Source organism: Gigantopelta aegis, chromosome 10 (genome assembly GCF_016097555.1).
Source record: "Gigantopelta aegis isolate Gae_Host chromosome 10, Gae_host_genome, whole genome shotgun sequence".
Lineage (NCBI taxonomy): Eukaryota > Metazoa > Mollusca > Gastropoda > Neomphalida > Peltospiridae > Gigantopelta > Gigantopelta aegis.
The window spans coordinates 2,254,810-2,275,901 of record NC_054708.1 but is presented as its reverse complement, the minus strand read 5'-3'; the positions used below and the strand labels follow the sequence as shown (position 1 = coordinate 2,275,901).

The following is a 21,092-nucleotide window of genomic DNA, read 5'->3' as shown; positions in this document are numbered from 1 at the left end:
CTTCACTTTTATTAATTAACCTATACATACATGTAGCGGTTCATATATTACCTGTAAGCATTACAGTACCATTACATTTATTAATACAGAACTTCACTTTTATTAATTAACCTATACATACATGCAGCGGTTCATATATTATCTGTTAGCATTACAGTGTCATTACATTTATTAATACAGAACTTCACTTTTATTAATTAACCTATACATACATGCAGCAGTTCATATATTACCTGTAAGCATTACAGTGTCATTACATTTCTTAATACAGAACTTCACTTTTATTAATTAACCTATACATACATGTAGCAGTTCATATATTACCTGTTAGCATTACAGTGTCATTACATTTGTTAATACAGAACTTCACTTTTATTAATTCACCTATACATACATGTAGCGGTTCATATATTACCTGTAAGCATTACAGTGTCATTACATTTATTAATACAGAACTTCACTTTTATTAATTCACCTATACATACATGTAGCGGTTCATATATTACCTGTAAGCATTACAGTGTCATTACATTTATTAATACAGAACTTCACTTTTATTAATTCACCTATACATACATGTAGCGGTTCATATATTACCTGTTAGCATTACAGTGTCATTACATTTGTTAATACAGAACTTCACTTTTATTAATTGTAGACAGGCACCTTTATGAAGCATTATTTATTTTCTATCTAGCTTTGACAACTGACCTGTAAGAGGTATTTCGGGATGGATATTTCCATCCGACCATTAAAACAGCGAGTGTGAATTATCTCCTAGCTTTGACAACTGACCTGTAAGAGGTATTTCCATCCGGCCATTAAAACAGCGAGAGTGTGAATTATCTCCTAGCTTTGACAACTGACCTGTAAGAGGTATTTCCATCCGGCCATTAAAACAGCGAGAGTGTGAATTATCTCCTAGCTTTGACAACTGACCTGTAAGAGGCATTTCAGGATGGATATTTCCATCCTGCCATTAAAACAGCGAGTGTGAATTATCTCCTAGTTTTGACAACTGACCTGTAAGAGGTATTTCCATCCGGCCATTAAAACAGCGAGAGTGTGAATTATCTCCTAGCTTTGACAACTGACCTGTAAGAGGTATTTAGGGATGGATATTTCCATCCAGCCATTAAGTGAGTGTGAATTATCTCCTAGCTTTGACAACTGACCTGTAAGAGGTATTTAGGGATCGATATTTCCATCCGGCCGTTAAAACAGCGAGTGTGAATTATCTCCTTGATGTGGTCCTTCATCTCTTTGGGCTTGTCGCCAATTCCAGAGTTACTTCCCCTGGAACTCACTGAATTGAATGGGGAGGGAAGTCCAATTCTCTTGTCTGCAATGAAAAGTTTTAAACTTATTTGGTAAGATTTGAAAAAGATGACAATAAAATAATGTGTTCTGACTGCATGCTTTTTAAACAAACAATCAATAATAATGAACTATCTGGTGTCAACCACAAATCTAGAGATGAAACCTGTTAATGCTCGATCAGATACTATTTTTACTTAGCTAGTTATATGATAATGTTACAAATGTATATTTTTAACTGCTGAATTCATTGATTTTCTCTAAATTAATAAAATTGTATTAGTGAGATAAGCTTATTATCGTATTTAATTAATAAAAACCCATTAAAGAAAAGCCAGCAGCACACCAACTCATTACGTCTCCATAGTGACCCCGTGTTTAATTTACACGAATACTCCATGTCACAAAATGCGTGTTAGTCTGGTGTTGGTGTTGTTAAATGACTTTCATAGACATAGAATCAGTCAAAGCAGTCATAAATGCTCACAACAAAAACTTATGTATGAACTGAATACAGCAATGATCAATTGTTGGGAACGACGACTAAAACATATTCTTTTCCTTGTTTTTATAATGTACACTGACGGAAACAAATTAGGGAACACAAGCTATTCTGAACCAAACTATTCAAAATACAAAGGTGTTTCTTGGTATTAAATCTCAATAATGGTGGATTGAATGTCAGTAACATTAGATTTTTGTTGGTAATAGTTTTAAAGCGACATATCCTAGTTTTTAAAAACACACATTCATCTAACACGTAATGGTTAATGAGACAAGCTCTAGTTATTTTTGACGGCATTTCCCCGTTTTAAACATCACAGACTTTAGCTGTATGTTGCAGATTTGTATATTAACTAAATTTAATGTCCATTTTTGAAATGACCCACAATTACTACTGATCGAGAACTGCTGTTAAAACTGTATTTGTTCTCCCCTGCTTACCGTTAGTGGACAGTAGAAGTTTGATCCTGTTTGCGGTGGGGACGCGAGCGTACGACTCCACCGGAGCAATGTAATATTCCGCCCAGTTGATCAAGTCAACGCCTGTCGATTCCATGACTTCTCGACGCAGAGCCACCGTGTGCATGCGGATTCCCTTCAAATCCACTTCCGCATCCGTCTGAAAGCGAGCAAATCCAATAATATAAATACGAACTAGTTCACTAGTATAATCCACACAAATTAATCTTTGTGGGATCCATCTGAAACTGAGGAAATAGAGTGACATGGAAGGAAAGAAGAAATGTTTTATTTAACAATGCCAGGGCTTCTAGATTATGGTAGCCCCACTCCCATGGCTGGTGATATTCAAAGTTGGGCTAGTAAATAACTACTACTGCCATGCCCGACGGCTAGTAAATTACTACTACTGCCATGCCCAACGGCTAGTAAAAAACAAATGGTCAAATGTTGCAGTTAAGTCCATTTTGTAAATATGAATATCCTGCCCCAACCCCAAACCCCAATCTTAAGTGTTTTTAAGCTCTATCTCCCTCTTTAGTTGACATTTCTGATTATTACTATTATTTAGTAAAATTGTATTAATTTAAAGTAAAGTAGGGCTAATGAATATTTAAACGCGGCTAGTAAATTTTTTAAATCACTGATCCCATGGCTAATGAATTTAAAAAGAATTCTACAAGCCCTGGAAGGACTAAACACATTTTTATTTATGGCTATGGTGTCGGACATAAGATTAATGGCCACAAAGATAATTAGAGAGGAAACCCGCTGCCACCAATCTATGGGCTAATGTTTTTAATTAGCACCCATCCACTATCTCTGACAGGATGGTACATACACACCAGTTGTGGGGCTCTGGCTGGCACAGGTAATAGCCCAATGGGCCCACCGACGGGGATCGATCCTAATGTCTTAGAAGTTAGATTCTTTACTTTTTTTAATACTTAAATCACCAACACATCCTGATTTGTGTTGAACATTATTATGTGTCTATGAATCAATTTTAAAAATACTATACCAAAATATGACTTCATTTATTAATCAAGGATTCGATATTCATTCAAAACGAAAAGCTGAAATGACGTCTACAAGGAAGGAAGTGAAGGAAATGTTTTATTTAACAATGCACTCAACACATTTTAATAACAGTTATATGGCATCGGTGAACTCTACAAAGCACAAAACTTTTATATCATACACAAGTCATTTTAGCCCTTTCAGATGAAATCTAATTTATTTTGTGAAATATATTTTATACACAAGAATTCTATGGCATTAAATGTCTCACCATAAACCGTTTCAATCCACTGTGATGAGCATCCGTTATGTGCAATCACAAACCAAGCTTCACTGACCCAGGATTCAGTTTGTGAGAAACTATCTAAACGTGATATCTTTAATGCAAGGGTTGACACTATTGCCACTTTTGAAAAAATAATACCTATATCTCATCTTTTTTACTTCATACAGGCGAAACAATGAAACATCCACATCCCTGAGTGATTGATTGATAAAGCCACAATATCCATCCAGCCTTATGTTTATAGAGAATAAAACACCAAACATCCCTGACTGACTGACACACACCTGATTGTGGAGGAGAAACTTACGACAATATCGATCCAGCCTTGAACTTTGCGACTGCGGAGATCCCACTTGAGGTCGGAGGGCGACTTGATGATCAGGTAGAAGTCTTTGTCTATTGGCTCATTGGTTGCCGAGGTCACCTCCAGTTCCACGGTGACAGGTTTATCATGCACAGAGTCCGACGGTTCTCTCAGCATCTCGATGATATACACTGGCCTGCAGATACAGATACAAACACGATGTACACTGGCCTGCAGATACAGATACAAACACGATGTACACTGGCCTGCAGATACAGATACAAACACGATGTACACTGGCCTGCAGATACAGATACAAACACGATGTACACTGGCCTGCAGATACAGATACAAACACGATGTACACTGACTTGCAGATACAGATACAAACACGATGTACACTGGCCTGCAGATACAGATACAAACACGATGTACACTGGCCTGCAGATACAGATATAAACACGATGTACACTGGCCTCCAGAAAGATATAAACACGATGTACACTGGCTTGCAGATACAGATATAAACATGATGTACACTGGCCTGCAGATACAGATACAAACACGATGTACACTGGCCTGCAGATACAGATACAAACACGATGTACACTGGCTTGCAGATACAGATATAAACATAATGTACACTGGCCTGCAGATACAGATACAAACACGATGTACACTGGCTTGCAGATACAGATATAAACATGATGTACACTGGCCTGCAGATACAGATATAAACACGATGTACACTGGCCTGCAGATACAGATATAACATGATGTACACTGGCCTGCAGATACAGATACAAACACGATGTACACTGGCCTGCAGATACAGATACAAACACGATGTACACTGGCCTGCAGATACAGATACAAACACGATGTACACTGGCCTGCAGATACAGATACAAACACGATGTACACTGGCCTGCAGATACAGATACAAACACGATGTACACTGGCCTGCAGATACAGATACAAACACGATGTACACAGGCCTGCAGATACAGATACAGATACAAACATGATGTACACTGGCCTGCAGATAGATACAAACACGATGTACACTGGCCTGCAGATACAGATACAAACACGATGTACACTGGCCTGCAGATACAGATACAAACACGATGTACACTGGCCTGCAGATACAGATACAAACACGATGTACACTGGCCTGCAGATACAGATACAAACACGATGTACACTGGCCTGCAGATACAGATACAAACACGATGTACACTGGCCTGCAGATACAGATACAAACACGATGTACACTGGCCTGCAGATAGATACAAACACGATGTACACTGGCCTGCAGATACAGATACAAACACGATGTACACTGGCCTGCAGATACAGATACAAACACGATGTACACTGGCCTGCAGATACAGATACAAACACGATGTACACTGGCCTGCAGATACAGATACAAACACGATGTACACTGGCCTGCAGATACAGATACAAACAAGATGTACACTGGCCTGCAGATACAGATACAAACACGATGTATACTGGCCTGCAGATACAGATACAAACAAGATGTATACTGGCCTGCAGATACAGATATAACATGATGTACACTGGCCTGCAGATACAGATATAACATGATGTACACTGGCCTGCAGATACAGATATAACATGATGTACACTGGCCTGCAGATACAGATACAAACACGATGTACACTGACCTGCAGATACAGATATAACACGATGTACACTGGCCTGCAGATACAGATATAAACATGATTACACAGCCACACAGATATTGTCCGGCACGTTGAAAGCACAAGTGTCAGATGGAAGGTGTAACAGTTGTGGGATGATTCTTGTTAACTGTTGAGAATCAGTGGGAAATTCATCATCGTTCATCCATTAACATTGATGATCAACTTTTGATGAGACAATCAGTTGTGTGAAATGGAATATTTTGTATGTGTAGTATTTGCATTACAGGTACATGTCAGTTCTTATATGACACATGTCTGTCAGTTATCTCATTACATATATGTCAATTATACGATGTGTATGTCAGTTTGTCTATTACATATTATGTCAATTATGGATGTTGGTTGTCATATTACATATTGGTCAATTATATGACATATATGTCAGTATTCTTATTACAATTAGGTCAATTATATAACATGTATGTTGGTATTCTTATTACATATAGGTCAATTATATAACATGTGTGTTGGTATTCTTATTACATATAGGTCAATTATATAACATGTGTGTCAGTATTCTTATTACATATAGGTCAATTATATAACATGTATGTCAGTATTCTTATTACAATTAGGTCAATTATATAACATGTATGTTGGTATTCTTATTACATATAGGTCAATTATATAACATGTGTGTCGGTATTCTTATTACATATAGGTCAATTATATAACATGTATGTTGGTATTCTTATTACATATAGGTCAATTATGTAACATGTGTGTCGGTATTCTTATTACACATGTGTGTCGGTATTCTTATTACATATAGGTCAATTATATAACATGTGTGTCGGTATTCTTATTACAATTAGGTCAATTATATAACATGTCGGTATTCTTATTACATATAGGTCAATTATATAACATGTATGTCGGTATTATTACATATAGGTCAATTATATAACATGTATGTTGGTATTCTTATTACATATAGGTCAATTATATAACATGTATGTCGGTATTCTTATTACATATAGGTCAATTATATAACGTGTGTCGGTATTCTTATTACATATAGGTCAATTATATAACATGTGTCGGTATTCTTATTACAATTAGGTCAATTATATAACATGTCAGTATTCTTATTACATACAGGTCAATTATATATGGATGTTGGTTGTCGTATTTCATGTATGTCAATTATATAACGTATATCAGTTGTATAACATATGTCAATTATATGACATGTATATCTGTTGTTGTATAACATAAATGTAAATTATATGACATGTAAGTCAGTTGATGTATTACATCTATGCGAACTATATGACGTATGTCGGTTGTACTCACTTGGCAAAGAAGTTTTTGCGCCCGGTGGTGACACACCCGGAGATGGGCTGGGCCTGCATGTGTGACGTCATCGCAAACGGACTCTCCATCAGATCGGTCACATTGCACTCACGGCTCGCGTACGGGTCTGGCAACAAAACACACATATCTGTCAAACAACGAGCTCACTAACAATGGAATACATAACCTCAACTGTAACAAATACTGATCAAAAACGACACTTGGTACATGTAGAACTTATTATCTAAACAAGCTGTGGTACTTTGTAACCTCCACACCTACAAATGCTGATTCAAAATGACACTTAGTACAGTAGAACATACTATCTGAATAAGCCGTGGTTATTTTTATTAAAATGTCTAATTTTATTAGATAGGATCCATCCAATCATTTAGCTCATTACTTCTGTTGTTGCATAATGCAAAGCAATCATTTCATTTAGTGCATTGGTAGCCTACAATAAACCAATGAAAGGGTGGGACGTAGCCCACTGGTAGCCTACAATAAACCAATGAAAGGGTGGGACGTAGCCCACTGGTAGCCTAGAATAAACCAATGAAAGGGTGCGACGTAGCCCACTGGTAGCCTAGAATAAACCAATGAAAGGGTGGGACGTAGCCCACTGGTAGCCTACAATAAACCAATGAAAGGGTGGGACGTAGCCCACTGGTAGCCTACAATAAACCAATGAAAGGGTGGGACGTAGCCCACTGGTAGCCTACAATAAACCAATGAAAGGGTAGCCTACAATAAACCAATGAAAGGGTGGGACGTAGCCCACTGGTAGCCTACAATAAACCAATGAAAGGGTGGGACGTAGCCCACTGGTAGCCTACAATAAACCAATGAAAGGGTGGGACGTAGCCCACTGGTAGCCTACAATAAACCAATGAAAGGGTGGGACGTAGCCCACTGGTAGCCTACAATAAACCAATGAAAGGGTGGGACGTAACCCACTGGTAGCCTACAATAAACCAATGAAAGGGTGGGACGTAGCCCACTGGTAGCCTACAATAAACCAATGAAAGGGTGGGACGTAACCCACTGGTAGCCTACAATAAACCAATGAAAGGGTGGGACGTAGCCCACTGGTAAAGCAATCATTTCATTTAGTGCATTGGTAGCCTACAATAAACCAATGAAAGGGTGGGACGTAGCCCACTGGTAGCCTACAATAAACCAATGAAAGGGTGGGACGTAGCCCACTGGTAGCCTACAATAAACCAATGAAAGGGTGGGACGTAACCCACTGGTAGCCTACAATAAACCAATGAAAGGGTGGGACGTAGCCCACTGGTAAAGCAATCGCTGGATGAGTACTAGAGTAGTCGGTCCAAGATCAATCCCTGTAGGTTTTTTTGCCTTGAACTACATTCAGGTTTTTTTTCAATGGTATGTTTTTTTGCCATGGACATTTTCTTAATTGCAGGGGTTGGCATATAAAAGATCCCTTGCTACTAATGGGGGAAATGTAGCAGGTTTCCTCTCTAAGACTATATATCGAAATGACCGAATGTTTGACATTCAATAGCCGATGATTAATAAATCAATGTGCTCTAGAACTTTAACTTGAAACTTTATAAACCAATGATTTTAACAATTGCTTGTGTTTAGCTTATTAATGTATGGACACTGAAAACTCTCACTGCACTGATTCTAAAACAAGTGATTATCAATGACGATATGATACAGACGGCAGTTTGACAGTGTTAGAGACTTATGGGTGTCAGTGTGCCTTTCAGAATTTACAACAGAATTTAAAACCCATGTAATCCATGTTGTAATTCATTCTCTCTGGACATGGGTGAGAAATATCAAACATTTATCAATGTAGATTAAAATTTGTTGATTTCTCACCTGACCCCACTTGAAAGACAACACTGGTGTCTATCACTTATTTATCAATGTAAATTCACATTTGTTGATTTCTCACCTGACCCCCTTAAAAGACAACACTGGAGCCTGTCACTTATTTATCAATGTAGATGACACGTTTGTTGATTTCTCACCTGACCCCACTTGAAAGACAATACTTGTTCCCGTCACTTCACTATAAGATGTCAGGGCCTTGAATTTCTTCCGAACCCACTTTGCGAGGAATTCCACATTCTGGCTGCTTGGCATGGACACTGTTCGACCTTTGAACTGTTTTCGTATTCTGCTTTTCTTAAACCGAATTGTTGACTGTTTGGGTATCTGTAGGCAAACAAATGGAATAAATCAACTGACAGGAATAAGATATTAAGAATAGGCTTAAATAGGCTTAAATTAAAAATAAGAGAAAATAAAAGGAGTGCTTTAATGCCTCCAACCACCCACCTGCACCGCCACCCACAACCACCCACCTGCACCCCCACCCACAACCACCCACCTGCATCCCCACCCACAACCACCCACCCGCACCCCCACCCACAACGACCCTCCTTAACACGATCCCCGCCAGTGGGCCCATTCAGCTATTTCTCATTCCAGCCAGTGTACCACGACTGGCACATCAAAGGCTGTGGTATGTGCTATCCTATCTGTTGGGTAGTGCATACAAAAGATCCCTTGCTACTAATTGACTATGCGTCAAAATTACCATATGTCTGACATCCAATAGCCGATGATTAATAAAACAATGTGCTCTAGTGGTGTCATTAAACAAAACAAACTTCAACTTTTTAACTTTAACAACCTTACAGGAACATCAATCAAACAAGTTGAGTTATATAAATTAAGATCAATTACGGGCAATAAATAGGATAATAAAGCTTGTGACAACTGAAAATTATTTCACTTGGAACATAAACATGATACGAAACGGAAGCTTGTTTAATATCCTATAAATAGCACACTTGGTCAAATGAGAGACAAAGAAAGGCATGTTTTATTTAATGACGCACTCAATACATTTTATTTACGGTTATATGGCATCAGACATATGGTTAAGGACCACACAGATATTGAGAGAGGAAACCCGTTGTCGCCACTTCATGGGCTACTCTTTCCGATTAGCAGCAAGGGATCTTTTATATGCACCATCCCACAGACAGGTAGTACATACCACGGCCTTTGATACACCAGTCGTGGTGCACTGGCTGGAACGAGAAATAGCCAAATGGGTCCAATGACGGGGATCGATCCCACACCGACCTCACATCAAGCGAGCGCTGTACCACTAGGCTACGTCCCGCCCCATAAATGAGAGAGAAAACCCGCTAGCAGCATACACACAGATAAAGACGAGAGATCAACTAGAGAGAAAACCCGCTAGCAGCATACACACAGATAAAGACGAGAGATCAATGAGAGAGAAAACCCGCTACCAGCATACACACAGATAAAGACGAGAGATAAATGAGAGAAAACCCGCTACCAGCATACACACAGATAATAAAGACGAGAGATAAATGAGAGAGAAAACCTGCTAGCAGCATACACACAGATAAAGACGAGAGATAAATGAGAAAGAAAACCCACTAGCAGCATACACACAGATAAAGACGAGAGATCAATGAGAGAGAAAACCCGCTAGCAGCATACACACAGATAAAGACGAGAGATCAATGAGAGAGAAAACCCGCTACCAGCATACACACAGATAAAGACGAGAGATAAATGAGAGAGAAAACCTGCTACCAGCATACACACAGATAAAGACGAGAGATAAATGAGAGAGAAAACCCGCTAGCAGCATACACACAGATAAAGACGAGAGATAAATGAGAAAGAAAACCCACTAGCAGCATACACACAGATAAAGACGAGAGATAAATGAGAGAAAACCCGCTACCAGCATACACACAGATAAAGACGAGAGATAAATGACACAAAACCCGCTACCAGCATACACACAGATAAAGACGAGAGATCAATGAGAGAGAAAACCCGCTAGCAGCATACACACAGATAAAGACGAGAGATAAATGAGAGAAAACCCGCTAGCAGCATACACACAGATAAAGACGAGAGATAAATGAGACAAAACCCGCTAGCAGCATATACACAGATAAAGACGAGAGATAAATGAGACAAAACCCGCTAGCAGCACACACACAGATAAAGACGAGAGATAAATGAGACAAAACCCGCTAGCAGCATACACACAGATAAAGACGAGAGATAAATGAGAGAGAAAACCCGCTAGCAGCATACACACAGATAAAGACGAGAGATAAATGAGAGAAAACCCGCTACCAGCATACACACAGATAAAGACGAGAGATAAATGACACAAAACCCGCTACCAGCATACACACAGATAAAGACGAGAGATCAATGAGAGAGAAAACCCGCTAGCAGCATACACACAGATAAAGACGAGAGATAAATGAGACAAAACCCGCTAGCAGCATATACACAGATAAAGACGAGAGATAAATGAGACAAAACCCGCTAGCAGCATACACACAGATAAAGACGAGAGATAAATGAGACAAAACCCGCTAGCAGCATACACACAGATAAAGACGAGAGATAAATGAGAGAGAAAACCCGCTAGCAGCATACACACAGATAAAGACGAGAGATAAATGAGAGAAAACCCGCTACCAGCATACACACAGATAAAGTTGAGAGATAAATGACACAAAACCCGCTACCAGCATACACACAGATAAAGACGAGAGATCAATGAGAGAGAAAACCCGCTAGCAGCATACACACAGATAAAGACGAGAGATCAATGAGAGAGAAAACCCGCTAGCAGCATACACACAGATACAGACGAGACGAGAGATCAATGAGAGACAAAACCCGCTACCAGCATACACACAGATAAAGACGAGAGATCAATGAGAGAGAAAACCCGCTAGCAGCATACACACAGATAAAGACGAGAGATAAATGAGAGAAAACCCGCTAGCAGCATACACACAGATAAAGACGAGAGATAAATGAGACAAAACCCGCTAGCAGCATATACACAGATAAAGACGAGAGATAAATGAGACAAAACCCGCTAGCAGCATACACACAGATAAAGACGAGAGATAAATGAGACAAAACCCGCTAGCAGCATACACACAGATAAAGACGAGAGATAAATGAGAGAGAAAACCCGCTAGCAGCATACACACAGATAAAGACGAGAGATAAATGAGAGAAAACCCGCTACCAGCATACACACAGATAAAGACGAGAGATAAATGACACAAAACCCGCTACCAGCATACACACAGATAAAGACGAGAGATCAATGAGAGAGAAAACCCGCTAGCAGCATACACACAGATAAAGACGAGAGATAAATGAGACAAAACCCGCTAGCAGCATACACACAGATAAAGACGAGAGATAAATGAGACAAAACCCGCTAGCAGCATACACACAGATAAAGACGAGAGATAAATGAGACAAAACCCGCTAGCAGCATACACACAGATAAAGACGAGAGATAAATGAGAGAGAAAACCCGCTAGCAGCATACACACAGATAAAGACGAGAGATAAATGAGAGACAAAACCCGCTAGCAGCATACACACAGATAAAGACGAGAGATAAATGAGAGAAAACCCGCTAGCAGCATACACACAGATAAAGACGAGAGATAAATGAGAGAGAAAACCCGCTACCAGCATACACACAGATAAAGACGAGAGATCAATGAGAGAGAAAACCCGCTAGCAGCATACACACAGATAAAGACGAGAGATCAATGAGAGAGAAAACCCGCTACCAGCATACACACAGATAAAGACGAGAGATCAATGAGAGAGAAAACCCGCTAGCAGCATACACACAGATAAAGACGAGAGATAAATGAGAGAAAACCCGCTAGCAGCATACACACAGATAAAGACGAGAGATAAATGAGAGAGAAAACCCGCTAGCAGCATACATACAGATAAAGACGAGAGATAAATGAGAGACAAAACCCGCTACCAGCATACACACTGTAGATAAAGACGAGAGATAAATGAGAGAAAACCCGCTAGCAGCATACACACAGATAAAGACGAGAGATAAATGAGAGAGAAAACCCGCTACCAGCATACACACAGATAAAGACGAGAGATCAATGAGAGAGAAAACCCGCTAGCAGCATACACACAGATAAAGACGAGAGATAAATGAGAGAAAACCCGCTAGCAGCATACACACAGATAAAGACGAGAGATAAATGAGAGACAAAACACGCTAGCAGCATACACACAGATAAAGACGAGAGATAAATGAGAGAGAAAACCCGCTACCAGCATACACACAGATAAAGACAAGAGATCAATGAGAGAGAAAACCCGCTACCAGCATACACACAGATAAAGACGAGAGATCAATGAGAGAAAAAACCCGGTAGCAGCATACACACAAATAAAGACGAGAGATCAATGAGACAAAACCCGCTAGCAGCATACACACAGATAAAGACGAGAGATAAATGAGAGACAAAACCCGCTAGCAGCATACACACAGATAAAGACGAGAGATAAATGACACAAAACCCGCTAGCAGCATACACACAGATAAAGACAGATAAAGACGAGAGATCAATGAGAGAGAAAACCCGCTAGCAGCATACACACAGATAAAGACGAGAGATAAATGAGAGACAAAACCTGCTAGCAGCATACACACAGATAAAGACGAGAGATCAATGAGAGAGAAAACCCGCTAGCAGCATATACACAGATAAAGACGAGAGATAAATGAGAGAAAACCCGCTAGCAGCATACACACAGATAAAGACGAGAGATCAATGAGAGAGAAAACCCGCTAGCAGCATACACACAGATAAAGACAAGACATAAATGAGACAAAACCCGCTAGCAGCATACACACAGATAAAGAAAGAAAGAAATGTTTTATTTAACGACGCACTCAACACATTTTATCTACGGTTATATGGCGTCAGACATATGGTTAAGGACCACACAGATTTTTTTAGAGGAAACCCGCTGTCGCCACATAGGCTACTCTTTTATGACAGGCAGCAAGGGATCTTTTATTTGCACTTCCCACAGGCAGGATAGCACAAACCATGGCCTTTGTTGAACCAGTTATGGATCACTGGTCGGTGCAAGTGGTTTACACCTATCCACTGAGCCTTGCGGAGCATTCATTCAGGGTTTGGAGTCGGTATCTGGATTAAAAATCCCATGCCTCGACTGGGATCCGAACACAGTACCTACCAGCCTGTAGACCGATGGCCTAACCACGAAGCCACCGAGGCCGGTCCAATTCAATAGTTAATGATTAATAAATCAAAGTATTCTAGTGGTGTCATTAAACAAAACAAACTTTAACTCTGCCCACGTGTATTCAACTTGTATTCATTCATGCCCTTTGTTGAACCAGTTATGGATCACTGGTTGGTGCAAGTGGTTTACACCTACCCATTGAGCCATGCGGAGCACTCACTCAGGGTTTGGAGTCGGTATCTGGATTAAAAAACCCATGCCTCAACTGGGATCCGAACCCAGTACCTACCAGCCTGAAGACCGATGGCTAACCACGTCGCCACCGAGGCCGGTACACACAGATAAAGACGAGAGATAAATGAGAGACAAAACCCGCTAGCAGCATACACAGAGATAAAGACGAGAGATCAATGAGAGAGAAAACCCGCTAGCAGCATACACACAGATAAAGACGAGAGATAAATGAGAGACAAAACCCGCTAGCAGCATACACACAGATAAAGACAAGAGATCAATGAGAGACAAAACCCGCTAGCAGCATACACACAGATAAAGACGAGAGATAAATGAGAGAGAAAACCCGCTAGCAGCATACACACAGATAAAGACGAGAGATAAATGAGAGACAAAACCCGCTAGCAGCATACACACAGATAAAGACAAGACAGAACATGTCACATATGAAACAACTCGCTATTGATAGATACGTGAAATATCATCTAGAGTAAGAAACCGATCTGCATAAAGGTTGTTCTAAGCAACAACAATGGTTATTTTACAATAATACTTTTCACATCAATACATGCATACTACATGTAGATCTGGTTTGCTTCACTGAGCTGGTAGCATAGTTATATGATATCTGCATAACACCTACAAGACAGTCATCACTGAGCTGGTAGCATCCTTATATGACATCTGCAGTACACCTACAAGATGGCTATCACCGAGCTGGTAGCATACTTATATGACATCTGCAGTACACCTACAAGACGGCCATCACCGAGCTGGTAGCATACTTCTAGGACATCTGCAGTACACCTACAAGACGGCCATCACCGAGCTGGTAACATACTTCTGTGACATCTGCAGTACACCTACAAGACGGCCATCACCGAGCTGGTAGCATGCTTCTGTGACATCTGCAGTACACCTACAAGACGGCCATCACCGAGCTGGTAGCATGCTTCTGTGACATCTGCAGTACACCTACAAGACGGCCATCACCGAGCTGGTAGCATACTTATGTGACATCTGCAGTACACCTACAAGACGGCCATCACCGAGCTGGTAGCATACTTATGTGACATCTGCAGTACACCTACAAGACGGCCATCACCGAGCTGGTAGCATGCTTATGTGACATCTGCAGTACACCTACAAGACGGCCATCACCGAGCTGGTAGCATACTTATGTGACATCTGCAGTACACCTACAAGACGGCCATCACCGAGCTGGTAGCATACTTATGTGACATCTGCAGTACACCTACAAGACGGCCATCACCGAGCTGGTAGCATACTTATGTGACATCTGCAGTACACCTACAAGACGGCCATCACCGAGCTGGTAGCATACTTATATAATACCTACAAGACGGCCATCACCGAGCTGGTAACATACTTATATGATATCTGCAGTACACCTACAAGACTGTCATCACCGAGCTGGTAGCATACTTATATGATATCTACAGTACACCTACAAGACGGCCATCACCGAGCTGGTAGCATACTTATATGATATCTACAGTACACCTACAAGACGGCCATCACCCAGCTGGTAGCATACTTCTATGATATCTGCAGTACACCTACAAGACGGCCATCACCGAGCTGGTAGCATACTTATATGACATCTGCAGTACACCTACAAGACGGCCATCACCGAGCTGGTAGCATACTTATATAATACCTACAAGACGGCCATCACCGAGCTGGTAACATACTTATATGATATCTGCAGTACACCTACAAGACTGTCATCACCGAGCTGGTAGCATACTTATGATATCTACAGTACACCTACAAGACGGCTATCACCGAGCTGGTAACATACTTATATGTTATCTACAGTACACCTACAAGACGGCCATCACCCAGCTGGTAGCATACTTCTATGATATCTACAGTACACCTACAAGACAGCCATCACCGAGCTGGTAGCATACTTCTATGATATCTGCAGTACACCTACAAGACAGCTATCACCGAGCTGGTAGCATACTTCTATGATATCTACAGTACACAAGACCGTCATCACCGGGCTGGTAGCATACTTCTATGATATCTACAGTACACCTACAAGACGGCCATCACTGAGCTGGTAGCATACTTCTATGATATCTACAGTACACCTATAAGACGGCCATCACCGAGCTGGTAACATACTTCTATGATATCTGCAGTACACCTACAGGACGCCATCACCGAGCTGGTAGCATACTTCTATGATATCTGCAGTACACCTACAAGACGGCCATCACCGAGCTGGTAACATACTTCTATGATATCTGCAGTACACCTACAAGATGGCCATCACCGAGCTGGTAGCATACTTCTATGATATCTGCAGTACACCTACAAGACGGCCATCACCGAGCTGGTAACATACTTCTATGATATCTGCAGTACACAAGACCGTCATCACCGAGCTGGTAGCATACTTCTATGATATCTGCAGTACACCTACAAGACGGCCATCACCGAGCTGGTAGCATACTTCTATGATATCTGCAGTACACCTACAAGACGGCCATCACCGAGCTGGTAACATACTTCTATGATATCTGCAGTACACAAGACCGTCATCACCGAGATGGTAGCATACTTCTATGATATCTGCAGTACACCTACAAGACGGCCATCACCGAGCTGGTAACATACTTCTATGATATCTGCAGTACACAAGACCATCATCACCGAGCTGGTAGCATACTTCTATGATATCTGCAGTACACCTACAAGACGGCCATCACCGAGCTGGTAGCATACTTCTATGATATCTACAGTACACCTACAAGACGGCCATCATCGAGCTGGTATCATACTTCTGTGATATCTACAGTACACCTACAAGACGGCCATCACCGAGCTGGTAGCATACTTCTATGATATCTGCAGTACACCTACAAGACGGCCATCACCGAGCTGGTAGCATACTTCTATGATATCTACAGTACAGCTACAAGACGGCCATCACCGAGCTGGTAGCATACTTCTATGATATCTACAGTACACCTACAAGACGGCCATCACCGAGCTGGTAACATACTTCTATGATATCTACAGTACACCTACAAGACGGCCATCACCGAGCTGGTAGCATACTTCTATGATATCTGCAGTATACCTACAAGACGGCCATCACCGAGCTGGTAGCATACTTCTATGATATCTGCAGTACACCTACAAGACGGCCATCACCGAGCTGGTAGCATACTTCTATGATATCTGCAGTACACCTACAAGACGGCCATCACCGAGCTGGTAACATACTTCTGTGATATCTGCAGTACACCTACAAGACGGCCATCACCGAGCTGGTAACATACTTCTGTGATATCTGCAGTACACCTACAAGACGGCCATGACCGAGCTGGTAACATACTTCTGTGATATCTGCAGTACACCTACAAGACGGCCATGACCGAGCTGGTAACATACTTCTGTGATATCTGCAGTACACCTACAAGACAGCCATCACCGAGCTGGTAACATACTTCTGTGATATCTGCAGTACACCTACAAGACGGCCATCACCGAGCTGGTAACATACTTCTGTGATATCTGCAGTACACCTACAAGACTGCCATCACCGAGCTGGTAACATACTTCTATGATATCTGCAGTACACCTACAAGACGGCCATCTTATTTTGGGGGCGGGACATAGCCCGGTGGTAAAGCGCTCATTCGATGCATGGTCGGTCTGGGATCGATCCCCGTCGGTGGGCCCATTGGACTGTTTCTCGTTCCAGCCAGTGCACAACGACTGCCATATCAAAGGCTGTGGTATGTACTACCCTGTCTGTGGGATGGTGCATATAAAAGAACCCTTGCTGCTAATCGAAAAGAGAAGCTCATGAAGTGGCAACAGCGGGTTTCCTCTCTCAATATCCATGTGGTCCTTAATCATATGTCTGACGCTGTATAACAGTAAATAAAATGTGTTGAAAACATTTCTTTCTTTCTTGTTTTCAGTATACTGAGGCCACCTAGAGTCTGTTTGAAATGATCTGTACTACGGCTGCAATGAAATGACATTCATGCCCTGCATTTGGCCTGCAGTGGTAATTATATATTTTATAGTTCATACTTTGTGGATGGTCCCTCAATGTTACTTTCAACATACTTGTATGTAATGTCCTACCCCCTACCCTCCCCCAACTCTTCAGGGTGTTCATACTTTGTGGATGGTCCCTCATTGTTACTTTCAACATACTTGTATGTAATGTCCTACCCCCTACCCTCCCCCAACCCTTCAGGGTGTTCATACTTTGTGGATGGTCCCTCAATGTTACTTTCAACATACATGTATGTAATGTCCAAGACCTAAAACCCCTCGCCCAACACTTCAGGGTGTTCATACTTTGTGGATGGTCCGTCAGTGTTACTTTCAACATACTTGTATGTAATGTCCTACCCCCTACCCCTCGCCCAACCCTTCAGGGTGTTCATACTTTGTGGATGGTCCGTCAGTGTTACTTTCAACATACTTGTATGTAATGTCCTACCCCCTACCCCTCGCCCAACCCTTCAGGGTGTTCATACTTTGTGGATGGTCCGTCAGTGTTACTTTCAACATACTTGTATGTAATGTCCTACCCCCTACCCCTCCCCCAACCCTTCAGGGTGTTCATACTTTGTGGATGGTCCGTCAGTGTTACTTTCAACATACTTGTATGTAATGTCCTACCCCCTACCCCTCGCCCAACCCTTCAGGGTGTTCATACTTTGTGGATGGTCCGTCAGTGTTACTTTCAACATACTTGTATGTAATGTCCTACCCCCTACCCCTCGCCCAACCCTTCAGGGTGTTCATACTTTGTGGATGGTCCGTCAGTGTTACTTTCAACATACTTGTATGTAATGTCCTACCCCCTACCCCTCCCCCAACCCTTCAGGGTGTTCATACTTTGCGGATGGTCCGTCAGTGTTACTTTCAACATACTTGTATGTAATGTCCTACCCCCTACCCCTCGCCCAACCCTTCAGGGTGTTCATACTTTGTGGATGGTCCGTCAGTGTTACTTTCAACATACATGTATGTAATGTCCAAGACCTAAAACCCCTCGCCCAACCCTTCAGGGTGTTCATACTTTGTGGATGGTCCCTCAAAGTTACTTTCAACATACTTGTATTTAATGTCCTACCCGCTAACCCTCCCCCAACTCTTCAGGGTGTTCATACTTTGTGGATGGTCCCTCAAAGTTACTTTCAACATACTTGTATTTAATGTCCTATCCCCTACCCCTCCCCCAACCCCTCAGGGTGTTCATACTTTGTGGATGGTCCCTCAAAGTTACTTTCAACATACTTGTATTTAATGTCCTACCCCCTACCCCTCCCCCAACCCCTCAGGGTGTTCATACTTTGTGGATGGTCCTTCAATGTTACTTTCAACATACATGTAAATGTGACACAGGTTATTCCCATGGACCATTCACTTGTATTCATGTACACAAAAAACTGTTTAAATAATGGATCTGTAATGACACTTGAATGCATGTAGATGTCATTAAGTTTCTCCTTTAATCCTGCTGGTCCCATCAGTCATGTCCAGCTACATGTAGATAATAGGTAAAGCATGTGTCTGTGAGGAGAAGCTGTCGTAAACTGAGATAAACATGGAGTTCACCTGTCACGCCAGGCCAGACGTATTTATCAAACAACTATATATATATATATATTGGGCTCATTAGATAGAGGTATATCTTGAAACAACTTGAAAGATAAATGGTATCTAACGGCCACTCATGTAGTATTCTGTGTGTGTGTGTGTGTGTGTGTAACTTACAGGTATTCACTCACTCACCCTACTTACTTTATTTACCCATTTATTCATTTTAAGTTATCAGAAGCCATAAGTTATAAAAATAAGTATGGTATGTAAGGATTTTTTGTTACATTAAAAATGTATATGTTTTCCTTCAATTTTACTTAGGTTCTTCAAAAAAAACTCTGGATGTTGATGTGTAAAATTTGTATTACCATAGAAGTAGACACTGATATGCCCAACTCATAAATGTTGCTGTGTTAAACTTTGCATTACTACAGAATTAAACTCTGCTGCTGTGTATAAAAAACATCAACCCGCAAATGACTTGCGAGGAGCAGAACCCAACCCCCTGCTAAATGGCTGACAGCTGGATGTTGGAGTTAGCAGCTGACATCAAAGAGCGGTGCGCCACGGTGGGCCTCCACACTGAGGTCCGTGCTCTGTTTACACAATTAGCCAGGTGAGTGTAAATATAGTGTGGCCCTCATCACAACAAGGTGAAGCCACGGAGGCTCGCTCACAGCTCATGTTCCACTCACCGGCAGGTTCACGCAGAATTATGCAACACAAAACACATGTTGTGTATCAACTGGCTGGGCTCAGAGGTCCTGCTATTTAGAACCTGCCCACCAGCCAGAAATACAGATTAGTTCCACCAGGTAAACGCTATCTGATGTAGTGCACGGCGTACCCCAACTCACTTCCTAAATCCCTTGCCATCACATACACGCCCCAACCCACTTTCTTCCCTGCCATCATACCTTTCTCCACTGTCCTGCCATCAAACATACCCCAGCCACTTTTTTCCCTGCCATCACAAATCCCAACCTACTTTCTCCACTCCCATCATAAACACCCCACCCCAGTTTCTCACCTGCAATCACTCACACCCCAACCCACTTTCTTCCCTGCCATAAACATCCCACCCCAATTTCTTCTCTGCCATCACACACTCCACACCCCAATTTCTTCTCTGCAATCACACACACCACCCCAATATCTTCCCTGTCATCGCACACTCCCCACCCCAATTTCTTCCCTGCCATCA

General features: G+C 41.5%; 1 protein-coding gene across 1 annotated transcript in view; it reads right to left on the bottom strand.

The window, feature by feature from the left end:
* LOC121382569 (transforming growth factor beta receptor type 3-like) overlaps positions 1-21,092 on the bottom strand; it is a 111,119-nt gene that overhangs the window by 13,348 nt on the left and 76,679 nt on the right. The window contains exons 5-9 of the mRNA XM_041512045.1: positions 8,932-9,118; positions 6,923-7,049; positions 3,894-4,086; positions 2,263-2,440; positions 1,176-1,342 (exon numbers count right to left, since the gene is read on the bottom strand). Of these exons, the coding sequence (XP_041367979.1) occupies positions 1,176-1,342; positions 2,263-2,440; positions 3,894-4,086; positions 6,923-7,049; positions 8,932-9,118 (852 nt within the window). The remainder of the gene's footprint in view (positions 1-1,175; positions 1,343-2,262; positions 2,441-3,893; positions 4,087-6,922; positions 7,050-8,931; positions 9,119-21,092) is intronic.